Source organism: Chiloscyllium plagiosum, chromosome 29, assembly GCF_004010195.1.
Source record: "Chiloscyllium plagiosum isolate BGI_BamShark_2017 chromosome 29, ASM401019v2, whole genome shotgun sequence".
Taxonomy (NCBI): domain Eukaryota; kingdom Metazoa; phylum Chordata; class Chondrichthyes; order Orectolobiformes; family Hemiscylliidae; genus Chiloscyllium; species Chiloscyllium plagiosum.
This window is the reverse complement of record NC_057738.1, coordinates 37,967,020-37,994,960: the sequence shown is the minus strand read 5'-3', so window position 1 is coordinate 37,994,960 and position 27,941 is coordinate 37,967,020. Positions and strand designations below refer to the sequence as shown.

The 27,941-nt window shown below is 44.3% G+C and overlaps 1 protein-coding gene across 2 annotated transcripts in view; it reads right to left on the bottom strand.

Annotated features, from left to right (window-relative positions):
- The window catches only part of LOC122564533 (LIM domain-containing protein 1-like), a 50,291-nt gene that overhangs the window by 16,631 nt on the left and 5,719 nt on the right, over positions 1-27,941 (bottom strand). The window contains exons 1-2 of one of the 2 annotated variants that reach the window (XM_043719584.1): positions 15,336-15,499; positions 6,025-6,126 (exon numbers count right to left, since the gene is read on the bottom strand). In XM_043719584.1, the coding sequence (XP_043575519.1) occupies positions 6,025-6,070 (46 nt within the window). In that variant the 5' untranslated portion in view covers positions 6,071-6,126; positions 15,336-15,499. Of the gene's footprint in view, positions 1-6,024; positions 6,127-15,335; positions 15,500-27,941 lie in introns of those variants that run through there. The other variant, XM_043719583.1, reaches the window with a different exon arrangement.

Here is a 27,941-nt window from a genome sequence, read left to right as displayed (position 1 = left end):
CTGCCTCACAGCACCAGGGACCCAGGTTCGATTCCACCATTGGGCAACTGTCCTCACTCCCCATAACTCTTAACTCCCTTGTCAATTAGGGAATCTAACTCAGCCCTGAACAAATTCAAAGAAGACGATTCCGTATGCTCAGAGAAAGAAACATCGTCATCTCAGTCTTAAAACGAACCCCTCATTAAACCATACCTCCTAGATTTCTGAGGAGGAACCATTTTCAGAACATCCACCCTATCAAGTCCCCCTTAGGATCTTTTCTCCCGACTGTAGGAAAGGTGTTTTGAAACTTGAAAGGGTTCAGAAAAGATTTACAAATGTGTTGCCAGAGCTGGAGGGTTTCAGTGATAAGGAGAGGCTGAATAGGTTGGGGCGATTTTTGCTGGAGTGTTGGAGGCTGAGAGGGGAACCTTATAGAGGTTTATAAAATCATGAGGGGTACAGATAAGGTAAACAGACAAGGTCTTATCACCAGATAGCAAAGTCCAAAACTAGACAGCATAGATTTACGGTGAGAGGGAAAGATTTAAAAAGGACCTAAGAGGCAGCTTTTTCACAAAAAGGGTGGTGTGTATGGAATAAGCTGTCAAAGTGGTGGAGGCTGGTACAACTACACATTTCAAAGGCAACTGGATGGGTATATAGGGATATGGGCCAAATACTGACAAATGGGACTACATCAGTTTAAAGATGACTGGTCAGCATGGACAAGTTGGAACAAAGGATCTGTTTCCATGCTGTACACCTCTATGAATCTCTTAGATGTTTCAGTAAGTTCACCCCTCATTCATCCCAACCCCAATGTGTAAAGACCCAACCTGCTTTCAAAAGAAACGTTTGATGCAGGAATGAAAGCTCCAACCTTTCTTTTATTGATCACAGGAATTATTTGACTAAATCTTCTCTGACCCATTTCTATTCAATCATATCCTTTTTCTGAGTAGGTACCCTACCAATTAAAAATGTATTCTCCATTGCTTCTCTATTATGAAGTGTGTTTCATGGTACTTTCCGATTGAGCTCACTCAAGTGAAATTTTGCCTTTCCAGTAATGGAGTGGAGTTTGTATTGAAATTTGAACAGAACGCTAAGAGATAGCTTGGCTGCAGATGACCAAGACATCTCAGACCCAGTCAACGGGTTACCATCGCCTCTCAAAAGTGGATCACAGGCAAACAGAGTCCTAACGGCCAAAGCCACTGACTTTCCTTTCAAACCACATCCTTCAGTACAGCAAACCCCTCTGCTGCTGCACAAAGACCTTGTGTTAAATAGGAACTTTTATAAATAGAACTCCACTGCTCTTGGGGGAATAGCTGCATGTTTGGAGTGTTTCAGAGAAAAAAATAACTGAGCAAACTCCAAAAAAAAATCTGCAGCTCTCGCAATGTTCCAAACAGAAGCAGCTGCCCCACCCAGATAGCAATCACATTCCAAAAACAAAGACAGACCCAGAAGGTCACCGGTCTATTTTAGCTCATCCTGACTCTAAACTTCTTTCCCTCCCACCATCACATTACCTCACTGCATCTCAAACATTTGTAATTTCACATTCTACCTCTTTACCCGGAAAGCGCATCTTACAGTGACTATTGCACAAATAAACTGCACCTTTCTGAAATGTGATGTTTTATCAATTTAAACCTGTACCTCTTTGGCACAAAGTTTGGTTCAAGCAATGTTCTAAATCAGTTATAATCCAAACAGCCAGACAACGAAGGATAGAATCGAAGCCAATCTTTACACACTTATTTACAGAGATGCAATCACAAGTATACACCTCTTTACCCAACAATTTCAGTCTGTTTCCATAAATAAGTACAAAAGTGCACCTCTAGTTAATGCCAACCATTGCACGCAAATAAATATAATTAACAAACAAGTAAATTAGTCTATCTTCGACCTATCAATGACTGCCACCCTGCATTTCACTAAAATCACTTCCTTTCAAAGATGACAGGTTTAGGGGAGATGTCAGAGATAGGTTCTGTACACAGAGAGAGGTAGGTACGTGGAATGCGCTGCCAACGGTGGTAATATAATCAGATACATTAGGGACATTTAAGTGACTTTTGGCTAGGCAATGGACGATAGTAAAATAAAGGGTATGTAGGTTAGTCTGATCTCAGAGTAGGATAAAAGGTCGGCACAACATCGAGGGCTGAAGGGTCTGTACTGTGCTGCACTGTTCTATGTTCTACATTCTACGATCAGTACGTTTTTCTAAGTTTTCTGATGACCATGTGGCCTTTTTCCACATTGTCTACAATGATTAAATTGCTCCCTCATGTCTTCTTGGTTCGTTCTGGTCACATGTGGCTCAACCAGAACATGACTTGCTCTGTATGAGTTTCCTGATCTGGGTTTTAGTCCAATGTCCTGTTTGCTTTGTATCGGCTGGTGACATTGTGGATCCATCTTACTAAAAATGCCTCAATCTTTCGAAGTCTCTCATGGGGCAGTGATTCTGGTCTCTTCCTTGTGCAATGTTCTGAAATTATTTGCATTACATTTTAAGGAGCGTCATTCTGACTATCTTTTATATTTGAGGTGGGGGCATGGTGTTGGAGGTGCCATGGCAGTAATGTCAGTGGACTAGGCATCCAGAGACTGTGGTTAATGTCATATGGACACAGATTCAAATCACAACATAGTGGAATTTAATTTAGTGTCAGTAGTAACAACAGGTAACTATCATCATTTGTCATTTTTATAAAAAAACTGGTTCACTGATGTCCTTTTACAGAAGGAAATTTGCCATCCTTACCTAATCTGGCCTACATGTGACCACAGACTCTCAGTGACATGGATTAGGGTTAGAGCGACTCTTAATTGCCCCCTCAAATAGCAGAGGAAGTCACTCAGTTCAAGGGGCAATTAGAGATGGGGAATAGATGGTGGCGTTACCATGACACACATCCCAAGAAAGAATAAGAAAACCTAAATCAACATTCCCATACTGCCTCCACCAGCTCACATTCTCCACAACATTATCTGTGGCTCAGTGGTTAGCACTCTCAGTGCCAGGGACCCAGGTTCGATTCCACCCTCAGGCAACTGTCTGTGTGGAGTTTGCACATTCCTCCCCTCCACGTCTGCGTGGGTTTTCTCCGGGTGCTCCAGTTTCCTCCCACTGTCCAAAGATGTGCAGGTTTGGTGGATTGGCCATGGGAAAAACAACAATGGGATGGGTCTAGCTGGGATGCTCTTTGGAGGGCTGGTGTGGAATCGATGGGCCAAATGGCCTGCTCCCACACTGCAAGGCTTCTATGCACTGAGTTTCTTCACCTAAATAAATGATTTTAGCAAAAAGAGGAGTGTTAAAAACTGATCTAGAGAAGGTTGAGGGAGTCTTGATTGAGATGTATAAGACTACGAGGGGCACGGACAGGATGGATAGAAAGCAGCTACTGCCTTTGAGTGAAGGGTCAATAATAACAGGACATAATTTTAAAGTGAAATACAGGAGACAATGGTCTGGTGGTATTATTGCTGAACGGTTAATCCAGAGACCCAGGGAATGTTCTGGGGAGTTGGGTTCAAATCCTGCCACGACAGATGGTGGAATTTGAATTCAATAAAAATCTGGAATTCAGAGTCTAATGACCATGTCGATTGTTGGAAAAAACCCAGCTGGTTCACAAATGTCCTTTAGGGAAGGAATCTACCATCCTTACCTGGTCTGGCTGACAGGTGACTCCAGACCCACAGCAATGTGGTTGCCTCTTAACTGCCCTCTGGCAATAAATGCTGGTTTAGCCAGCGACACCCTCATCCCGTGAATGAATTAGAATGGTTTTGTGGTAAAACGTTTTCAGCCAGAGGATGGTTGGAGGGGGTGGGGTCTGGAATGCACTGCCTGGGAGGGTGGTTAAGGCAGGAAACCTCACATCCTTTTACAAAGTACTTGAAGTGCTATAACGTTCAAGGCTATGGGCCTAGTATGGGAAAGCTGAACTAGCGTAGGTAGTAGTATACTGCTGATGGCACAGATTCAATGGGCCGAAGGGCCTCTTCTGTAGTCTATAATTCTATGCACTGGAGATCCCCTAAATCCTGACCCAACTCTGTGGTAAGTGTGCACCATTCTCAATTTCCAACCTACCAAATACAACCTGAACTAGAAATCTTTTAGTGCAAATTTAGTAAATGTCTTTGCGGGACAGAAGGTCAAAGAGTTCAAGAGGCACTAAAGGGAGCCTGCCTAGCAGCGGATTCAAATTCCCGATCATTAAAAACTCACTACATTTACAAAACATCTCTTCATCTTCCCCTTCTGGTCACTGGGCCAATCATTTTACCTCAGAATCGTCTGGTTACTGACCTTCCTGCCTGAGGAAACTGTTTCCCCTCGTATATTTCATCAAAAACATTTCCTCCTTCAAGAATTTGATAGCTGTTAAGCTCAACTTCGGTTCAATTCCCATCATAGATGTGACGGGAAGGAACAGCTGCCGTTAAAATGCACGTTGGCCTTACCCTGGTCAAATAATGAGTGGAACTGTCAGAATGTCAACGCCAAAATGGTTTGATTTCTATCTTGGGATAGATGAGCAAATATTTCAAACCCAGCTTTAGCTTTTACACCAAAAGCCTCCATCAAGATCCAAGAACAGTGCTTTCGATTAAAATTCTTTAAAAACTGCTTTGCACTTTTTTAAAAAAAAAAATTCACCTTTAGTCAATTTTGCCAATTAATCACCAACGTGAACATGTAGAAGCAGACCATTCGGCCCGTCAGCCTGGTGCCCTACCCCTAACAAGAGAGAGCAGCTGACCGGTTTATAACCTCGACAGCCATGAGACAATTCGAATCAATGTTCCATAGAGCATTACCTCTTGCTCAGACTTACACTGATATTACCATTACACCATCGTGTAGAATCCAAATGTGAAATGAGTTGAGAGGACGCTGCAAAATGCAATTGCTGCTGGGTCAAACTCCAAACATACTGGCCGTGTGGAAATTCTATATATTCACGGATAGATAATGGAGAGTGGGCATAAATTGGTCTCTTTCCAGTTGGCAAATTGTGACAAGTGACATGCCACAGGGATTATTGCTGGACCCTCAACTCATCCCTGGAGTGTATACGTTAACTTGGATAAAGGAACGGCAGGAGCAGTTGAGGAAAGGAAGCTGTGGATTTCAAGACATAAGGATGTTAAAGATGGGTGTAGTGACTGGACAAAATATTACAATCAGAGTATAATGTGGGAAAATGTGAAACTGTCCATTTTGCCAGGAAGAATTAAAAAGAAGCACATTATCTAAATGGTGAGGGGCTCCAGAGATGCAGGGGGATCTGGGTGTTTGAGTGCTTCAATCATGAAAGGTTAGTGTACAGGGTTCAGCAAGTAACTAGAAAAGCCAGTGCTTGTGATGAGAGGGATAGAATACAAAAAATAGGGAGCACGTGATTGAGTTATACAGGACATCGTCTAGACCACATCTAGAGTACAGTGCACAGGATTTGTCTCCCTATTTGAGGAAGGATGTGATACCACTGGAAGCAGTTCAAAGGAAGTTTATCAAACTGATACCCGTCTGATCAGACTGAAGAAAGAGGATCATATTATGAGGAAAGGTTGGACAGGCTCGGCTCAAAAGAGTAAGTGGTGACTTGATTGAATGAATCCCAATGGATCTTGGCAGGGTGGATGTGGAGAGAATGGCTTTTTTAGTGGGAGTCTAGAACTAGGGGTCACTGTTTAAAAATCCGGAGTCATCTGTTTAAATAGGGATGAGGTGATTTTATTTTCTCTCAAGGTCATTAGCCATTGAATCTCTTTCCTCGACAAGGCAGCATCAGAGTATTTGTTAAGGCAAAGTTGGATGGATTCATGTTCAGCAAGAGGGCAATTGGAAATGTGGATTGAGGTTACAAGACCTTGTCTAATGGTGGGGCAGGCTCAAAAGGGCTGAAGAGCCAATCTTGCTCATTGTTCATGTGGGAGTGTGTTCATGTACCCATTGCTTGACGCTGAGTCCCAGAATGCCCCTGGCACGGTGACACTTACTGCAGGCACTACAGGTGAAACAGGAGTCATGGTACAGGTTCCCCATGGCTTGACATGCCTGATGTGCTCCATAAACTGCTTTGCTACACTTCACACATGTTCCTAGGAGAAAACAGACAGGAGAGGTTCAGGTTAGTCCATGATTACAGCAGGAATTTCAGCGTCACGAATATACGCAACAATATTTTCAGGTCTACCACAGTGTCCAAACTATTTCTAAAAAGCTGTTACTTCAAAGGGGCAGAGGAAGTGATGACAGGTTTTTCCCCAACAGTGTTGCAAAACAGTTACATCAAGTTGTGACTGTTACCGGCGAATGAAAAATCAAATTTGTTAAATACTTCATTCACACTTTCCTTGTCTTCTTTGGTGTGAGCTTTACCGACAGCCAGATATCTTTACCTCATGTGGCAGTCCTGTTATCCCTCAGCCAAGAAACTGGAAACAGGTATTGAAAGATCTGACAGACATGTCTTGCCCCTCACTAATAGATACAAACATCACATTCAGAGGACCAGCAAATGTCTGTGCTAGTACTAGGCTATCTAGTTCCAAACAGTAGCATGTTATCATCAGCATGCCATGCTTCAAGTGGTCCCCAACTAAGATAGAGACAGAAGACCTTTACACACAATACTTACAACCATTCCTCTGAAGGAGCTATTGGGAACCTGTTCCGATCTCTCCTCCTTTGGCGCAGTGTCAATTTTTGTCTTTTTTTGTTTGACTGTTCACATGATGTCTGACCCTAAACTACCCTCAAGGTGTTGGCAGCAATATTCCATCAGGAACTACTGCAGCCCTTGGGATATAGTGACATGGACAAAGCTGTGAAAGGTGGAGTTCCAGGACTTTGGCTCAGAAATAGGAAAGAACAGAGATATATTTCCAAGTCAGGATGGTGTCTGATACAGAGGGGAGCGTGTAGGTGGGTGGTACATCTGCTGCTGTTCCTGCCCTTGTAGATGATAGAGGATTTGTTTTTTGGAAGATACTGTCAAAGAAATCTAGTGGAGTTACTGCAGTGTGCCTTAGAGATGTTGCCCACTGCTGCTACTACCAGTTGGTGGTTGGGGGAGTAAAGAGTCGCACATTTAAGAGAGAGATGAGGAGGAATTTCTTCTTTCAGAGAGTTGTGAATCTGTGGAATTCTTTTTCACAACAAGTTGTTGAGGGGTGACCTTATAGAGGTTTATAAAATCATGAGGGTCATGGATAGGGTGAATAGCCAAGGTGTTTTCCCCCAGGGTAGGGGAATCCAAAACTAGAGGGCATAGGTTGAAAGGTCAGATGGGAAAGATTTAAAAGGGACCTAGGGGCAACTTTTCCATGCAGAGGGTGTTGTGTGTATGGAAATGAGCTGCCAGAGGAAGTGGAGGAGGCTGGTACAATTACAGCATTTAAAAGTCACCTGGATGGTATATGAATAGGAAGGGTTTGGAGGGATACGGGCCAAGTGCTGGCAACTGAGACAAGATTAGGTAGAATATCTGGTCAGCATGGACGAGTTGGACCGAAGGGTCTGTTTCCCTGCATGTCCATGACTATATCACATATGCAGATGTTTACGATTTGAGTTCACAGCAAAAAGAGAAACCTTCCTTTCTGGCAACTGGCTAATAGAAAGAGTACCATAGCCTAAACTCCACCCCATTAGGAATCTCCTCACATCAGTGATCAATATCAAACATTTCCATAGAGTTGAAACATCACGTTTATAACATAGATTAGATTCCCTACAGTATGAAAAACAGGCCCTTCGGCCCAACAAGTCCACACCAACCCTCTGAAGAGTAACCCACCTCGACCCATTCCCCTACATTTACCCCTGACTAATGCACCTATCGCTATGGGCAATTTAGCACGGCCAATCCACCCTAACCTGCACATCTTTGGATTGTGGGAGGAAACCGGAGCACCCGGAGGAAACCCATGCAGACGCAGGGAGAATATGCAAACTCCACACAGAGACAGTCACCTGTGGTAGGAATCAAACCCAGGTCCCTGGTGCTGTGAGGCAGCAGTACTAACCACTGAGCTACTGTGCCGCCCTTATGACGGATACTCTTAAAATGTTGGCATCGGGTTTCTCCCCGATGTACTTCCACTATGAAACACTTGTGGACCCCTACAAAGTCGGTCTTCCAGACAACTTGCATTTGTATAGCTCTTTTATTGCTGTAAAGTCCCAAAGCACTCCACAAGAAGGTTCCGAGACTAAATAAGGTACTGATACATTAGATGTCAGGGAAAGGAAGCAGTAGGTTTTACAAAGTGTCTGGAGAAAGAGGGGGTATAGAGACAAAGGGGTGTCTAGGGAGGACATTCCAAAGTTTGAGGCTGAGGGAGCTGATGGCACAGGCAATGATGGGATTGTGATTAAAATCAGGAGTGTGCAAAAAGTCAGAGAATTGGAGTGACACAAGGATGCAAGCTACACATCTGGAAATATATAGACTGACCTCTCTCTCTCTCTCTCTCTCTAGAAAAATGTGAAGAATGCAACAAGTACTCCCCATAATTAATTGTGATTTTGGGTAGGGCAAGGCAGTATTAGACAGTAATGAGGACCCTAATGCAGAGGGTGAACACCATAGAAATCATGATGTTTGGGTCACCATGTCTACTGGGTTCAAGCAACACAATCAAGTGAGTTAAACCAATCTTAAATGAACAGTTTCCCTAAAACAAGTGAACTCATTTCCTGATCTTTCCAAATACAAGGAGAATAGTCAAAGTCCTATTTTGACATTTCTTGCCGGGTCAGGCTGACTAGAATCAGGATTAGTTCATTCTTTGCCCTAAATTAATACCAAACTACAAGAGTTTACTTCGCTGGGTTGGGAAAGGGAGGGCAAAATGGGTAGTGTCCCTGGCTCTGAGCCTGAAGGTACAGGTCTGAATCCCACTCCAGGTGGTGACGGGTAAGGAATGTGTGTTCAGAACCCAACCAAACAGGTTGAACGTCAATTTGCAAATCCCTCAGATGGAAGGAGATTGCTGGTCAGCCCTGCGATGGATAGAAAATCAGAGCTTCTACCATCCCTGCCCATTGCTGTGGAACAAAACTTGCATTCACCCGGGCTCCTTGATTAGTTACTGGGCTGGTCAGAAAGCGAGGGCCACTGTGATATTGGCAGCACAGGGTCCAGTCTCCATTCTGGCCAGAATAGGCTCCAGGATCTCCCCTTCTGCCTTAACCATCCTGAAGGTCATTGAGCTGAATGTTCAGGCCTGCCTACATGCAGAACACTAAAGATATTCCTCAACAATGGGGAGAGCCCTGATTACCACCCAGGTTTATCCTGCTGCGAATCTCAAAGCACTGGAGCAACACAATGTGGGGAGGCACGGTGGCTGCCTCACAGCACCAGGGTCCCAGGTTCAATTCCAGCCTCAGGCAACTGTCTGTGTGGAGTTTGCACATTCTCCCAGTGTCTGCGTGGGTTTCCTCCGGGTGTTCCGGTTTCCTCCCACAGCCCAAAGATGTGCAGATCAGGGGAACTGAACACGCTAAATTACACACAGTGCTCAGGAATGTGTAGGTTAGGTGCATTAGTCAGGGGTAAATGCAGGGTAATAGGTCCGGGTGGGATAGTCTGTGGAGGGTCAACGTGGACTAATTGGACCAAAGGGTCTGTTTCCACACTGTAGGGAACCTATGATGCTTTGTAACTTCTCATGACCAAAGGAAAAACATATTCCAGACGGGAGATAAAGTGAAATGTGCAGAAGGGGAAACTGTATATATATATATATATATATATATACACACACACACACACGCACACACACAGTACAACCTCAGCACAGTGCTCCAGTACGACCAGTACATTCATTTCCAAAGATTACGGATTTTTAAAACTGGTTTTCCCTCTGGGATGGTTTATCAAACGCCTCTACAATGCCCAAAATGCATCTGGGCTGACCTTCTTGCACTTTCACAATAGGTCACATTTGGATCAAACGCCAGTTTGATTTATGGTCCCAATAAAGTGTGATCCGGGTCTTTGTTATTTTTGTCCCCTTCAATGGGCAAGAAAAGCCATCAGTCCCTTATATTATTTGAATAAAGTTAGAGGTCACACTTTTTCAGGGTGAACTTAACAACTAGGAGCAGGAGTAGGCCCGTCTGACCCCTCGAGCCTGCTCTGCCATTCAACAACATCATGGCTGATCTTTCTGTGGTCTCTGCTTCCCCCTACCTGCCCTCTCACCATAACCCTCAAGGGCTTTACTGTTCAAAATCTATCTTTGCCTTAAAAACATTCGACGAGGTAGCCTCAACTCCTTCACTGGACAGGGAATTCCACAGATTCACAACCCTTTAGGTGAAAAAGTTCCTCCTCAACTCAGTCCTAAATCTGTTCCCCCTTATTTTGAGGCTATGTCCCCTAATTCTAGTTTTACCCACCAGTGGAAACAACCTCCCTGCTTCTATCTCATCTATCCCCTTCATAACTTTATATGCTTCCGTAAGATGCCCCCACATTCTTCTAAATTCCAATGAATACAGCCCCAATTGCAAACTTTAATCCCTTCCGGTACTTCAGAGGTTAACGTATTTGCAGAAAGTTGGTTTGTGCACCATTTTAATTCTGCTGTAAATCAATTTGAAATAAACCCATTGGTCGCAAGCGCACAAGAAGGTGTTAAATAGTTCCACAGCAGAGGAAACCAGCCCCTCATGCAGAAAGCTAACCCACGATGCAGAACATAGTGTTTTCATGACCTAATATGTCCAGAGAAAGGGCTTTGTTCTTAGCCCCACCTGCTGTGTTTCCACATCTGTTCAAACACCCGGGGGAAGACCAAAGTGCAGGTGACAAGCATCAACCTCAATAGACAAAATAGATCATAAATAACTAAAAAAGGTTCTCAGCCACGAGACCCAGGTTTAAGTCCCACCTGGCTCAAAGATCTGTAAGTAATATCTCCGAGCAGGTTAGTTATTGAGTCATGTTAAAATTTGCTCACACCATAACACCTTGCAGAGACAGTGACAGAAAGGGCGGCACGGTGGCTCAATGGTTAGCACTGCTGCCTCAGGGGCCCAGGTTTGATTCCAGCTTCGGGCTACCGTCTGTGTGGAGTTTGCACATTCTCCCAGTGTCTGCATGGGTTTCCTTTGGCTACTCCGGTTTTCTCCCACGGTCCAAAGATGTGCAGGTTAGGTGATTTGGCTATGCTAAACTGCCTATGATGTTCACGGTTGTGCAGGTTAGTTATGGTAAATATAGAGTAATAGGGGAGGGGAATGGATCTGGGTGAGTTAGTCTTCAGAGGGTCGGTGTGGATTTGTTGGGCCGAAGGGCCTGTTTCCACACTGTTAGGATTCTAAAAAAAAAAATCACAAAAGCGTGTTTGCTACAAGTTTGAAATTCATGAAACAGCCAAATTAGGTTGAAGTGAAGAAATATTTACACTAGTTTTAAATAAACATTCTCCCCGAGTGCCAAGTTAAAGTTTACTGCACTTTATCTACGTTATTATTTTTAAGGCAATGCTGTCATGTTATAACCATTCGACACTTTGCCTAAGCATTGCTTACTAACATAACATCCATCTAAAGTTAATTAATTTGATGCAGAATATTTTTTATAAGTAGGCTGTAGTAGACCATGCAGGTCACCGATTTCAGTTTCTCTGTTCAGATGCCCTATAAACATCTCTCTGTATGTTTCAACAATTGCATTTATGTAGCACCTTTAGCCTAGTAAGTCATCCCAATGCGTTCCATGGGAGCTTTATCAAATACAACTCAACCCCAAGCCACAAGGACAGGCTTTATCAAAGAAGTAGGTTTATTCCAGTTCCTGGGCATTCCAGTTCCAGTTCCATCTGATGACACAACACTCAATTAAAATCAAACAAGTTCAAGAGGCCAGATTATTGAGACAAATTGTAAAATGAAAGCTACAATAAAAAAAGTTTAACCTTACTTTAAGCAAAGCAGGAGGTTGGCACTGAAAATCAGAGAACTCAGAAATAACCTATAGGCTGGACATATCCAAAAAAAGGAAAACAAAGCCCGAAAGCCCCGATCAATGTCTATCGTGAACATCCTACCTGACCCTCTAGTCACCCAGATCACCAGCAGATGGTCTCTTCCTGCTGTACAACAAACAGAACTCACAACAACGGGGCTGAAGTCCCTTGGACAAGGAGAACAAGGAGAAACGGCTGCACAAAAACATTCCAGCTGCTCTGATTAAGAACGACATTCTAAGACACAGTCAGAAATCAGATCAAACATAATTTGAGATGTTCAGAGAGGCAACCAAAAGCATAGTCAAAGCTTTGGGTTACTTTGAGGTGAGGCTTAAAGCAAGAAGGAGATACACAAAGGTGGCAAGGTTAAAGGATGGAAGTCCATAGTGAAGGATATTGATGGCCGACAACACAGCCACCAAATGACAAGGTGACTGGAAGGTATTCTTAACCTCCTGTTTCTAACACCCTGTGTACAAACAGCTGCTGACTTTTGATCCGATTTGATTTATTGGTGTTACACATACCGAGGTACAATGAAAGGTTTTGTTTTGCGTGTAGTACAGGCAAAGTATACAAAGATCAGAGAGTAATTGAACAGAGCCAGAAGTGCAAAGACGGTGCACAAAAAACAAAATCAACATTAGATTTGAAATTTGAGGGGTCCATTCAGCAGTCTAATAGCAGTGGGGAAGAAGCTGTACTTAAATCTGTTGGTGTGTGTTTATGCTTTTGTATCATCTGCCTGATGGAAGAGGTTGGAAGAGATTATAACCAAGGAGGGAGAGGTCTTTGATAATGTTGGCAGCCTTTCCACGGCAACCAGAAGTGTAAACAAAGTCCATGGATGGGAGGTTGGCTTCTGTGATGGCCTGGGCTGTGTTCACAACTTGACTGCACCAACATAACAGCAGCATCCAAATGTCGACAATGAAAATACTAACTTGTTGGCTGCAATGCTCTTCAGTTCATCCCCATGGGTACAATGTAAATGTAATTTACTCGCTTGTCTTGGCCCATGTTACTGCTACGAGCAGGTGTCACTGTGAACACACCAGCTCATTAACAGGAAACAGAGGTACATTCAACACCAGTATCCAACACAACCCACACCGATTATATTTAACAAGAGTGAGGGGACAACCAGAATGGATTTCCCAGATCACAGATCCTGCCTTTGAAATCCCATGACCCCAATTTTTAGATGTGGTTGTCTCCCAAGACAGAAATTTTCTTTAGGTTTTCCAGTGCACAGAATCATAGGATCCCTACAGTGTGGAAACAGGCCTTTCAGTCTAACAAGTCCACAGTGACCCTCCAAAGATTATCCCACTCAGATCCATTCCCCTACCCGATTACCCTAAATTTACCCCTGACTAATGCACCTAACCTACACATCCCTGAACACTATGAACAATTTACCATGGCCAATCCACCTAACCTGTACATCTTTGGACTGTGGGAGGAAACCAGAGCACCCTGGAGGAAACCCACACAGACACGGAGAGAATGTGCAAAGTCCACACAGAGAGTCGCCTGAGGCTGGATTCAAACCCGGGTCCCTGTTGCTGAGGGAGCTGTGCTAACCACTGAGCCACTGTGCCATGCAGTGGTATTCAGCAACCGTGTGAGAGAGTATCAAGGAAAAGATTAGTTTTATCATTTTATAGGCAAAAGGAAAGGGGTAACCATGTGACCAGTGGGTTAATTCTGCTATCTTTACATGTAGACTTGGAGTTTGTTGCTGGGGATATAATCTGAGCAGCATGTACAACACCCCTTCCCTCCCCCACCCCCAAGGGCAATCGACACAGCAGGGAACAAACACTATGTTGATGACAAACCTCCACTGAAAGTTCCCAAGGAATTGCTTTAGCTCCTGTAGTGACACTGCTGTTGATGCTCAGACGTGTGGTGCAACAATGAACCAGAACCTAGAGCTCACACTACATGTGACTACCAAACTAACGTCTAAATAAATCAACAGAAAAAAGATTGCTCTTTGATCTTATTTCGACTGATCCAGTAGCTCAAGGTCAACACTCAACAGCTCACGACAAGGACAGACTGGAAAAGCCAAAAGATCAATTTGTAATGGTGGCCTGGCCAAAATTCTTTGAGCTAAGTCATGACTAACTAGTGCTTGCAACCCACGATATTTAATCTGACACAGAAGACAGTATTGCTCGGCTCGCTCCATTTTCCAGTACCACTACTCACTTCTCAACACTAATTCCAACATCTGATATCTTGAGGAATTCACGTTGAAACAAAAGTCTTATTTCAGCTAAATAATAATAGAAGCAATTGCTAAATGAAGCAGTTTACTGACTGCATGGAGTACAAACACAATTTTTAAACTAATGCTGTATTTTCAAATGAAAAGTTACATCAAAAGGGAAAAGCCAGAGTTTGTCACTGAGTAACGATGCTCATTCGAAGAGTCAGCGCAGGGACGACGGGCTGATTGGCCTCTTGTTGTGCCAGAACATTTCTGCGATTCTTTAACCCCTCCAAAGGATTGGGCTCAATGGAGAATGATTTTCACTTGGACACAGGAATGTCTCCTGAAGTGTTTCACAGGAGATCAAAAAAAAAACTACAGCCACAAAATCAGGAGATGTATCATTCAGAGAGGCAGGCTGCTTTTAAAAAAAGATGTGAAGATGGTTTCAGGAGTAAATTCTAAGGCTAGTGTTCTAGATTGTTAAAGGCTGCTCATTGTAAGGCAGCGAGGGGCGTAACAGGGTTTCTGTAACCGACAAAGTGAGGAGGGGTGAAGTCTCACCAGGATGGTGGGGAGGAATGAAGTCACAGAGATGGACACAGTTTCGTTCGAGTGGGGTCAGCGGGGTTACGGACAGATGTGATCCAGCCTCAGGCAGCGGCCACTTAGCTCGATAGAATCAGTGGTTCTCGAACAGAATTTGTACCACTCCAAAACCAAAAGCTTTGGCTATGTTTGACTGGTCTCACTTTGTGATTAATTGGAGGGGATTAGGGCTCATCAAGACCAGCTGCTGAATGACCATAAGACAGAGGAGTGGAAGTAAGGCCATTCGGCCCATCAAGTCCACTTCAACATTTAATCATGGCTGATGGGCATATCAACTCCACTTACCTGCATTCTCCCCATAGCCCAACATGAGAGACCTGGCAACACCGTAGGCATGATGGGGGTCTATGTGTTAGAGCCCAATGCAATCAGGCTCAGTCCACCGTCAACACACAATGTTGATGAGATAGTGTGCACCAGAGAACAAGGAAAGACCATGGATGAACTATGGTTGTGGCAGGAGGCATTCTAAAGAGAGAATGACCAAAACACTCCTTTGGGGGTGAAAGATGGAGGTCATCACAGCAGGAGAAATCCTGTACTTGTTCCAATGAGTCAGACCAATCAGCTCCAAGTGTGCTTCCAGCATTTTCAATTCTTCTTTCAGTTAGGTTAAAAGTCAAGAGTTTACTCTCTTCTGTAATGAGTCCGTATTGTTAAAGCAACCGGAGGTTTTGGCTTGACATTTAAATCGGTGCTGGAGGTGATTCGGACAATAAAAGTAAACAAAATTCAGGAGCAAGCCAAATCCTTAAAGGAAGAAAATTGTTGTTTGTTGACCTCAGAAACACCTCTAAAGCCTGTGCATTTTTATTGATTCACATGATACGGGCATCGCTAGCTGAAGTAATATTTGTTGCACATCCCTAATTGGCTTTGAGAAGGTGGTGATGAGCTGCCTTCATGAGCCAATGTAAGACACCCACAGTGCTGACCCAGTGAAAACTGAAGGGATGGTGATATATTTCCATGTCAGGATGATGAGTGACTTGGAGGGGAATATGCAGAAGGTGGTGTTCCCATTAGTTTGCTGGTTTTGTCCATCCAGTTGCCAGAGGTCACAGGTTTGCTCTCAAAAGGAGCCTTGGTTGATGGTACATACTGCTGCCATTGTGTATTAGTATTGGAGGGAGTGCATGTGGTGCCAGTCAGGCAGGCTGCTTTGTCCTGGATGGTGTTAAACTTCTTGAATGCCTTGGGTGTAGGTTTGCTCGCTGAGCTGTAGGTTTGATATCTAGACGTTTCATTACCTGGCTAGGTAACATCATCAGTGGCGACCTTCAACTGAAGCGAAGCTGTTGTCTCCTGATTTCTATTTATATGTTTGTCCTGGATGGGGTTCCTGGGGTTTGTGGTGTTGTCATTTCCTGTTCGCTTTCTGAGGGGTTGATAGATGGTATCTAGATCTATGTGTTTGTTTATGGCGTTGTGGTTGGAGTGCCAGGCCTCTAGTAATTCTCTGGCATGTCTTTGCTTAGCCTGTCCCAGGATAGATGTGTTGTCCCAGCCTACTAACAAACTTAAAAGACTCAGTACAAACCATGGACAAAACCAAGGTCATCTACAAAATTCCATGCAAGGACTGCCACAAACACTACGTAGGACAAACAGGAAGAAAGTTAGCCACCAGGATACACGAACACCAGCTAGCCACAAAAAGACACGACCCTCTCTCCCTCGTAGCCCTACACACGGATGAAAAAGACCACCATTTCGACTGGGACAACACATCTATCCTGGGACAGGCTAAGCAAAGACATGCCAGAGAATTCCTAGAGGCCTGGCACTCCAACCACAACGCCATGAACAAACACGTAGATCTAGATACCATCTATTAACCCCTCAGAAAATGAGCAGGAAATGACATCACCACAAACCCCAGGAACCCCATCCAGGACAAACATATAAATAGAAATCAGGAGACAACAGTTTCGCTTCACTTGGAGGTCGCCACTGATGATGTTACCTAGCCAGGTAATGAAACGTCTGGATATCAAATCTACAGCTCAGCGAGCAAACCTACACCCTAAACCTCAACCTGAGCTACAAACCTTCTTGAATGCTGTTGAAGCTGCACTCATCCAGGCAAGTAGGGAGTGTGCCTTGTAGATGGTGGACAGGACAGATGGTGTACTAATCTTAAACACGAACACCCATTCTTACCATTGTAAATATGAAGTGAAAGCAAATACTGGAAGCTCCTCAGGAGGTGAAGTCGTCGCGTTTCGGGTGTAACCCTTCTTTAGGACCTGATGTTGCCTGGCTTACTGTGTTCTTCCAGCCTCCTGCCTGTTGACACAATAGCTGTAGGCAGGATGACCACAACTTTTCAGCAGGATCCCTGACCAAAGGCTGCTGTAATTTTCTCTGCCGCTGTGCACATCTTGAAGCCTACGTGCAGTGGCAGTTCCTACAGATGCAAGCCACGTATCAGCATGAGGAGCAACGGATGGGGAGTTTCCCAGGAGCTGCACATCCACGCAACAGAGAAGGAATGTTACCCTGACATCCCCAACCCAACCGGATGCCAGGAGATTTACAAGAGCTCCGGAAGGTAATGAACTCTCCCAGTTGTATGCAATGGCTGTGGGGCTGACGGCCATTGTTTAATGGAAGCACAAGTTGGGGTATAGTCGGCCCTTCATGCTGTGCCCGACCTTTTATCCTACTCTAAGATCAGACTAACCTACATACTCTTCATTGTACTGTGTGCCTATCCAAGAGTCGCCTAAATGTCCCTGATGTATTGGACTCTACTATTACTGCCGCAGTGCATTCCAAGCACCCACCACTCTCTGCTTAAAGAACCTACTGCTGACATCTCCCCTAAATGTTCCTCCATACACCTTCAAATTATGCCCTCTTGTGATAGATATTTCCACCCCTGGGAAAAAGTCTCTGACTATTCACCATCTATGCCTCTCATCATCTTGCACACCTCTCTCAAGTCACCTCTCATCCTTCTTCACTCCAATGAGAAAAGCCCTAGCTCCTTCAACTTTTCTTCATAAGATGTGCCCTCCAGCCCAGGCAGCATCCTGGTAAATCTCCTCTGCACCCTCTCTAAAGCTTCCACATCTTTCTTATAATGACGTGACTAGAACTGAACACAATATTCCAAGTGTGGTCTAACCAGGGCTTTATAGAGCTGGAGCATAACCTCGTAGCTCTTAAACTCAATCCCCCTGCCAATGAAAGCCAACACAACTGCCTCACAGCACCAGGAAGGCGGGTTCAGTTCCAGCCTCGGGCGACTGTCTGTATGGAGTTTGCACATTCTCCCAGCGTCTGCGTGGGTTTCCTCCAGGTGCTCCAGTTTCCTCCCACATTCCAAAATGTGCACGTCAGGTGAATTGGCCATTTAGGATTGCCCATAGTATTAGGTGCATTAGTCAGCAAGGAATAGGTCTGGGTGGGTTACTCTTCAGAGGATTGGTCTGGACTTGTTGGGCCGCAGGGCCTGTTTCCACACTGTAGGGAATCTTCTTAACCCTATCAACTAGGCTGGCAACGTTGAGAGATCTATGGATGTGGACCCCAAGGTCCTGCTGTTCCTCCACACTGCCAAGAATCCTGCCTTTAACCCTGTATTCTGCATTCAAATTCGACCTTCCAAATTGAATCACTTTGTGTATCATGTGACTCATACAAACCCAAACAAACTTAGCCACCTTCCAATGATGAAACTTCCCTCGTGAGAAACTGTAACCAAGGCAACCACCTATGGTATACACATGTGGAATGTCAACAGTTTCCCAACGACTGGAAAGAAATCAGTGCCTCCATCAGCGAAGCGGCAAACAAGATGGCCTCCATTTCTATCCTCCTCTCCTCCCGTTAAGACGCTGCTTAAAATACATGCTTTTGGTCACATGTACTAACACCTGATATGGCTTAACGTCTAACTTTGTTCAATAACGCACTTGCAGAGAAATGTTTGGGCGTCTCTCTCTGTTAAAGGCACCACAACAATGCAAGTTGTTGCTACCTTAATAAAAAGGTGGCACTGGGTTCTCCAATATCCTTAGACCGAAATCAGTACCAACTGCTTCCTCAACCAGAGGAGATTACCATGAGCAAAACCAATCCCAGTTGTATAAGGGACAGGAGTATTGCTGAGAGGAACGCATATGTTGCCAAAGATTTTTATCTTGCAGTCATCAGGACATGATCACAAGAATACCAAATTTCAAAGGGAACAGCAGTTTATACTGGATGAGAACTGGGCGGCAGATATTGGTGAAGGCATTGCCATGGCAAATGGCTGACCCCCATGCTTTTGTTCGGTTGACAAGAGGTGCAGAACATTCTGTTGAGAGAGAATAGGGCCCTGTAAATGTGTAAACATGTGACATCATCCACACACCTTATTCATATACATCACAAACATCCTTTCAAGATCCAATCCACGTTTAAAAAAAAACGGACTATACAACTGTAGTGCAGAGGCTTTCTTCAGTATAATTTGTTCAAATGAACGTGCACAGATTTATTGGCACAAACAGAAAATGAATGACAAGTTAACCTGCTCCAGATGAATATTGCCCAAGACACATGAACGAGGGAAAACAGGCTCGTCTACCCTCCACAGCAGAATGCGATCTTGTACCTCCAGCTGAGCAAGCAGACTTGGTTAAAATATCTCACCCAAAATTAGATTAGATTACTTACAGTGTGGAAACAGGCCCTTCGGCCCAACAAGTCCACACCGACCCGCTGAAGCGCAAACCACCCATACCTCTAAATTTACCCTTTACCTAACACTATAGGCAATTTAGCATGGCCAATTCACCTGACCCGCACATCTTTGGACTGTGGGAGAAAACCGGAGCACCCGGAGGAAACCCACGCCAACACAGGGAGAACGTGCAAACTCCACACAGTTAGTCGCCTGAGGCGGGAATTGAACCCAGGTCTCTGGCGCTGTGAGGCAGCAGTGCTAACCACTGCGCCACCGTGCCGCCCACACATTGAGTCAACAGCACTCCCTGATCACTACACTGCAGTGTCAGCCTCATGTAGGAGCTGAAGGTTGGTGTTTGAAGCCAATTCTCAAGGCAAAAGGAGAGTGTTGTGAGTATATCACATGATGTAGCACTGACAGTGCAAGTTAAAAACACAAGAACCAGCAGGAATAGGCCATTCAGCCCCTCAAGCCTGATCCACCATTTAATACAATCATGGTTAATCTTATCTTAGCTTCAAGTCCACTTCCCTAACACCTTTAACATGAAAAATGTCTCACCCCTCCTTAAATTTACTCAATTCCACAGATTCATGTACCTTTCAAAGTAGTAATTCCTCCTGTTCTCTGTTTTAAATCTAACACCCCTTATTTAAGACTACAACCTCTCATTCTGGATTTGCCCACATCAGGAAGCATCCTTTCCATGTCTACGTTGTCAATCCATTTAGCATCTTATATACCTCAATTAGATCTCCTCTCACCTGTTCTAAATTCTAGAGAGTATAGGCCCAACTGCTCAATCTCTCTTCATAAGACAAACCCTTACTCATATACATCACAAACACCCTTTCAAGATCTAGTGAACCTTTTCTGAACTGCCTCCAATACAACCACACCCCTCCTCAAGTAAGGGGGACTAAAATTTGAACACAAAATTCCAGGTGTGGTCGCAGTAATGCCTTGTCGAGTTGCAGCAACACTTCCTTACTCTCATACTCTACAGTCCTCAATTTACAAACGCAATCCCATACAGGGGTGTATTGTTAAAAGAGCTGAAAATGTGTTGCTGGAAAAGCGCAGCAGGTCAGGCAGCATCCAGGGAACAGGAGAATCGACGTTTCGGGCATAAGCCCTTTGAAGAAGGGCTTATGCCCGAAACATCGATTCTCCTGTTCCCTGGATGCTGCCTGACCTGCTGCGCTTTTCCAGCAACACATTTTCAGCTCTGATCTCCAGCATCTGCAGACCTCACTTTCTCCTGTATTGTTAAAAGACCCAACACACAAACATCTCCTGTACTTATGAACAATTTTGCATTTTGTTTTAACTTTTGTACAAACTGACTGAACAGACACTGTTTACAACCCAAGCCCTGTCCGTATTCCTTTAGCAATAAATGTCGGAATGCCATTTGACCTCTATATTTCCTGTCAGGTTTTCTGCAATTCATGCACGGGGTCACCTCTGGGGACTGGTTTGGTGTAATCTTGGGCGAAAGGAACATATGCGTGAGCACAGAGTAAAGACAGGATTAGGGTTGGTTTGGATCCCTCTGCAAGCAGCTGCTGAAAATGTGTTGCTGGAAAAGCGCAGCAGGTCAGGCAGCATCCAGGGAACAGGAGAATCGACGTTTCGGGCATAAGCCCTTCTTCAGGAATCCCTCTACAAGCAACCAGTTAAACCAATCACTGCTGGAGATCACACATGGACAATGGTCACTCAGGTTGGGGACTGGAAAGCTCTGGCGTCATATAACAGAAGACACACTTCAGGGAGAAACAGGAATCTATTTTAGAAACAGCAAGATAGCACTGCCCATTCTACACCTGCACGAGCTAATCCTACAGGGTTAACATCACAGACTGCTCTGACAATCAGAAACTAAAACTACAACAATCAGAGCACCTTTGTTCTCCAATATCTACCTAGACACCGGTATGACCAGTTGTTAACTGCCCTGGTTAACAATGGCACATCTCATGGTACACAATGGATATTATAAACCTGTGCTCAGTGACGTGCAAGGTTGCACTGTTACATACTCCTGGAAACGGGAGGGAGCTGTTCAACACAAACTGTATCATTTACACTTTCCGTTAATCACCAGAATACAGGCCTCAGGGAAAGTAATGCCAATTCCTACTGTATCCACCAAACCAAGTGGCTCCAAATAAAGGACAGTGAACACTCTGCCTTTCTTACACACCTCTATTGGCGAACCACACTCCCAAATCAGCTGACTCTCAATTCCTGCCCTTCAGAGATCGAATCATACCGAGCACAAAGGAAAATGTTTGGAGCCAATTATCGCAGCCCCAGCTGCGGAGATGGTATGGTCACTGGACTAGTCATCCAAAGACCCAGTCTATGGAGATACAGGTTCAAATCCCATCATGGCTATAGGTACTATTTCAACTTCCAAATTGATAAATATGGAATTAGGTCTCATCATACTGCCATGAATGTATAATCGATTCTTGTAAAAATGTATCTGATTCACTAACGTCTCTTAGGAGAAGGACATTCACCTGGTCTAGCCTACATGATTCTAGACCAACAGTAATGTCCCTGCACTCTCAATTGGCCAAGTAAGCCTCTCAATTGTACCAAAACGGCAATGGCTCAAGAAAATTGACTCATTACCACCTTGTCAAGGGCACTTGGGAACGAGTAACCAATACTGACCAAGCCAGTCACAACCTCAGAATATAGTCATACAGCACAGAAACAGACCCTTCAGTCTGATTCATCCATGCAAACCAGATATCCTAAGTTAACCCAGTCCCATTTGCCAGCATTTGGCACATATCCCTCTAAACCCTTCCTATTCACATACCCATCCACATGCCTTTTAAATGCTGTAACTGTACCAGCCTCCACCACTCCTCTGGTAGATAAATTCCACATGTGCCATCCTCTCTGTGTGAAAGTGTTAGCCCTCAGGTCCTTTTTAAAAAATCTTTCCTCTCTCTTATGCCCTCTAGTTCTGGACTCCCCCAATCCAGGGAAAAGACCTTTCCTATGCACCCTATTCATACCCCTTATAATTTTATAAAACTCTATAAGATCATCCCTCAGCCTCTGACACTCCAGGGGTAATGCCACAGCCTATCCAGCCTCTCTCTCTAGCTCAAACCCTCCAACCCCAGCATCATCCTTGTCAATCTTTTCTTCACCCTCTCAAGTTTAACAACATCCTTCCTTTCAAAGGGAGATCAGAATTGCACGCTGTATTCCAAAAGATGGCCCCACCAAAGTCCTGTACAGCCGCAACATGACATTCCAACTTCTATATTCAATGCACTGACCAATAAGGGCAAGAATGCTAAACACATTCACTATCCTGTCTAACTGTGACTCCACCTTCAAGGAATATGTACTTGCACTCCTAGGTCTCTTTGTTCAGCAACACTCCTCAGGAGTCAAACAGTGTAGCACTGGAAATGCACAGCAGGTAAGGCAGCATCTGAGGAGGAGAGTCGGCGTTTTGGGCATGAACCCTTTATCAGGAATTCCTGACGAAACGCCTATGCACGAAATGTCAGTTCTCATGCTCCTCAGATGCTGCCTAACCAACTGTGCTTTTCCAGCGCAACACTTTTTGACTCTGATCTTCAGCATCTGCTGTCCATACTTTCTCCTAGTCGATTAACACTCCCCAGGACTCTACCATTAACTGTATAAGTCCTGCCCTGATTTGCCTTACCAAATCGAATCTAAATTAAACTCCATCTACTAGTGTTCAGCCCATTGGCCCATCTAATCAAGGTTCTGCTGTATTCGGAGATAATCTTCTTCACTGTCCACGGCACCACATATTTTGGTGTCATCTTCAGATTACTAACCATGCCTAAATTCTGATCCAAATGGCTTGTATAAGTAACAAACAGTGGACCCAACCCTGATCCTTGTGGCACACCATTGGTCACAGGCCTCCAGTCCAAAAAGCAACCCCCCACCACCATCCTCAGAGAAAAGCAAAACACTGTGGATGCTGGAAATCTGAAATAAAGTCTAAAGTCACATGACTTCACCTGAAGAAGGATCAGTGCTCCGAAAGCTCATGCTTTTGAATAAGATTGTTGGACTCTGCCCACCCCAGTCCAACACTGGGACCTCCACATCATGGAGATCTGAAATGAGCAAAGTATTAGCAGCACTTTCCTTCCATTTTGCTTTTAGAATTGTTGTCTTGTTAGTGGATGAATACTAAAACACAAAGGTTTCTTAATCCCTGCAGCTCAAGATATACAAATCCAAATGAGATAATTCTAAGGGTTTTATAAAGCTGCATGGTATGTGCATTGCTTTTTTATAACCATTGGGGAACTTCCCAGAAACAAGGTAAAAGCCAAGCACATTATGGTCACACTGAGAGACACCTGAACTCTTGAGACTCACGAGAATCTATTGTTCTATAGTTTCAAAGCGTAAAGACGATGGTCAGAGACAACAAAAGGCAAATGTTTTGCGAGGATCACTTTCCGCTGAAAGAGGTGGGGCTTTTATTGCAAGACAGAAACTTCCCAACAACAGAACAGGAACAAAGAGAATTCTAATCGACTGCGTCTGACTAGCAGCTTTAGCTACGACACTAAGGGAAGGTGATTACAACCTAATGACTGATTGTACCCATAGAATCTAACATTACAAGGGAATGGAAATACATTAAAATAAATAAAATGTATTGAATGGTGCAGCGAGCTCAAAAGATCTACTCCTGCCCCAATTTCCTATGTTTTTGGGGGTTTTTTTTCCTTCAAGGCTTCAACAAACATCAGAACAGTACACGTTATCTGTCCATTTGATAGTTATACAAAGGATCCCCAAATTTCACCTGCCAGGCAGTGGATTTTAACCTCAGGAATTCTGCCAAACTTAGCAAGCTCAACTTAGTAAATGGATTCTTCCCATGAAGCTAGTTACTGTAAAGGGGAGGAACAAGAGTACATTTAAACAGGTACAGCTTTAATTCCAGCACAGTAACTGAACACAAAATCACCAGCCTAACCTTACATAAAGGACAGGCTAAGCAGAGTGTGGGAGCAACAAACAGTGAGCAATGATACTTGGGGAGACAGAGTGGCGTCTTGGCTAAAGTTCTGGGGAATAGACACAGAAAATCATGTGGATAGCCAGTAGATCTAGCAGCATAAGACCGAAAGATGCAGGAGTTGATATCAGTCATTCAATTCGAGTCCACTCTGCCATTCAATTCTATCACGACTGATCAATAATCCTCAACTCCAACTTCCTATCTTGTCCCCACAACCTTCAATTCTTCTCTAGCGGATGAAAATTTCCTGATTCACAACCTGAGAGATGAAGTTCCACCTCAGCTGTATTTTAAATTTGCAACACTTTATTCTGAAAGGATGCCCTCTGTCCCTAGACTCTCCCACACCCTTTCTGCAGCTACATCTGTAGAGAGAAACAGACATAATGGAGATGAGGAGTCAGACTGGATTGCAAATGTTACCTTGGTTTCTCTCTCTACAGCTGCTGCCAGACCTGCTGAGTTCCTCCAGGAGTCCCTGTGTTTGTTTCAGATTTCCAGCATTTGCAATCTTTTGTCTTTATCGTAATGTTCTGGGGACACAAGTTGCAATCCCAAAGCAATTGGTGAAATTTGAAATCAGTATCAATCTAGAATTAAAAGCTTGTTTCATAGTGGCCATGTAACCACTAATATTGTCATAAACATGCATTTGAATCACTCATGTGATTAAAATGAATGTTTATCACAATAGCAGAGATGGCACGGTGGCTCAGTGGTTAGCACTGCTGCCTCACAGTGCCAGAGACCTGGGTTCGATTCCCGCCTCAGACAACTGTCTGGGTGGAGTTTGCACGTTCTCCCCGTGTCTGCGTGGGTTTCCTCCAGGTGCTCCGGTTTCCTCCCACAGTCCAAAGACGTGCAGGTTAGGTGAATTGGCCATGCTAAATTGCCCACAGTGTGAGGTGCATTAGTCAGGGATATATATAGGGCAAGGGAATAGGTCTCAGTGGGTTACTCTTCAAAGATTTGGTGCGGACTTGTTGGGCCAAAGGGCCTGTTTCCATACTAGGAATCTAATCAAATCTAATCACGCTCAGGGAAGGAAATCGGCCATCGTTACCCGGTCTGGCCTACATTTGACTCCAGACCCTCAGCAATGTGGTTAACTCTTAACTGATTTTTGAAATGACCGCACAAGACACTCAGTTAGGGATGGGTAATAAACGCAGGACCATTTCTCATTAACAAACAGAAAACAATTACATTTTGCGCATAGCAGGCATTGCGGTGTCACTGTGTGAATACACTGGGCCCACTGTAACTGCACTCTCAGCTTTGACCTCAATCCTAACCTGGACAAGTTTCATTTTCAACCTGAACTAATCACAAAACAAAGTGAGGTTAAACCAGCTTCTCCAGGGAATCTCACTCCGTTCTGAGGAAGGGTCACTTGACCCCAAAACGCTAACTCGGATTTCTCATCACAGATGCTGCCAGACCTGCTGAGCTTTTCCACTAATTTCAGTTTTAGTTTCTGACTTCCAGCATCCGCAGTTCTTTTTAATCTCACTCGACGGCTTGGACTCCGGATTCAGGCTGCAATGCAAAGGCAGAACAATTCCCCGCGGATGGGAGCTGTACTGTGGTTGTATCTTTGTAATTGCATTACTCTTAAAAAGATTGTCACTAGGATGAGGTTGGGGGATGGAGGGGTGAGAGCAGGTTTAAAGAGAGCCAGAAGAAGTTGAACTATTCTGTTACATCTACCCAAAAAAACTAGCACAGCCATAATTGCCTAAATGGCCTCTATTATTCAGTTTTGAATGAACGACTTATATTACTTTATTCCTGATGAAGGTCTTTTGCCCGAAACGTCGATTTTACCTGTCCTCGGATGCTGCCTGAACTGCTGTGCTCTTCCAGCACCACTGATCCAGAATCTGGTTTCCAGCATCTGCAGTCATTGTTTTTACCTTACTTGTCATGAAACTGCTTTCAAGCTCCCACAGACAGGGATGAAGTGGTAATGAAGTGTTTTTATTTGTGACGTTCTTTGAGAGATAAATATTGACCAGCAGACCAGAGACCGAGCTCCCCCACTCTTCTTCGAAGTAGTGGGCATGGCGATTTTTTACATCCGGTGGAGGAGGTGGATTGAGCCGCAGTGAAAATAAATTCTTCAGCCAGGGCTCACCAACACACTGACTCCAGATCTTCTGGGCCAGCCAAGGCTCTGTCAGAGTGTCCCCCACCCTAACCTGTGCATCTTCCCACTAAATCAACCTGGGACATTTGATAAAATTATTCATTCACAGGAAGTGCCCTATGCAATTGCAGAAGGTGTAACAATTACTCATTTACCTCCTCAACGTCCAAAACCGCTGCTCCCCCACCCCACCCCCCGCCAAAACAAAACCTTCCAGAGAAATCAGAGTTAATATTTCAGGTCGAGTGACCCTTCCTCTGAACAGAGTGAGATTGCCTGGAGAAGGTTTACGTGTACGTCTTTCAATCTGATCGACTGTATCCGCTGCTCACAACACAGTCTCCTTTACGCTGGTGAGACCAAACACAGACTGGGTGACTGTTTGGTAGAACCCTCCACTGTCTGCAGGACTGACCCGGACCTGCCAGTCGCTTGCTGTTTCCGTCAACCACGTGCTCTCAGGGAAACATTTCTATCCTGTGCCTGCTGCAGCATTCCAAAGCACAACACACACTTGAGGAACGTCATCTCATTTGCACTTAAGTACCTTACAGCTTCTAGCACTGAATTCCACAACTTCTGACCAAATAACATTTGTTGACCATTTACTTACATTCTTCTTTCCCTCTTCTACCACCCCCCGCCAAAAAGGTTCACCTTGTTCACTTTGCTTTCAGCTGAGAGAAACCATTCCAGTGCATTTGTATCCACTTTGTATCTCTAATTTCTCTCTCACTAACCAGCAACCCCTTTGTCTTTTGCACGATGTTCCCTTCACTCCCTCTGTCAAAAGCATAAAATACACCATTTCCTAACACCTTTCAGTTCTGAAGAGGAGTCACTGGACTTTGAAACATTGTTTTTCTCTCTCTGCAGTTGCTGCCAGACCTGCTGAATTTCTCCAAGCATTTTCTGTTTTTATTTCAGATTTTAAGGGGAAAGATATAAAAGGGACCTTAGCGGCAACTTTTTCACACAGAGGATGGTGCGTGTGTGGAATGAGCTGCCAGAGGAAGTCATAGAGATGTACAACACGGAAACTGACCTTTCGGTCCAACCCGTCCATGACGACTAGATATTCCAACCCAATCTAGTCCCACCTGCCAGCACACGGCCCATATCCCTCTAAACCCTTCCTATTCATATACCCATCCAAATGCCTCTTAAATGTTGCAATTGTACCAGCCTCCACCACATC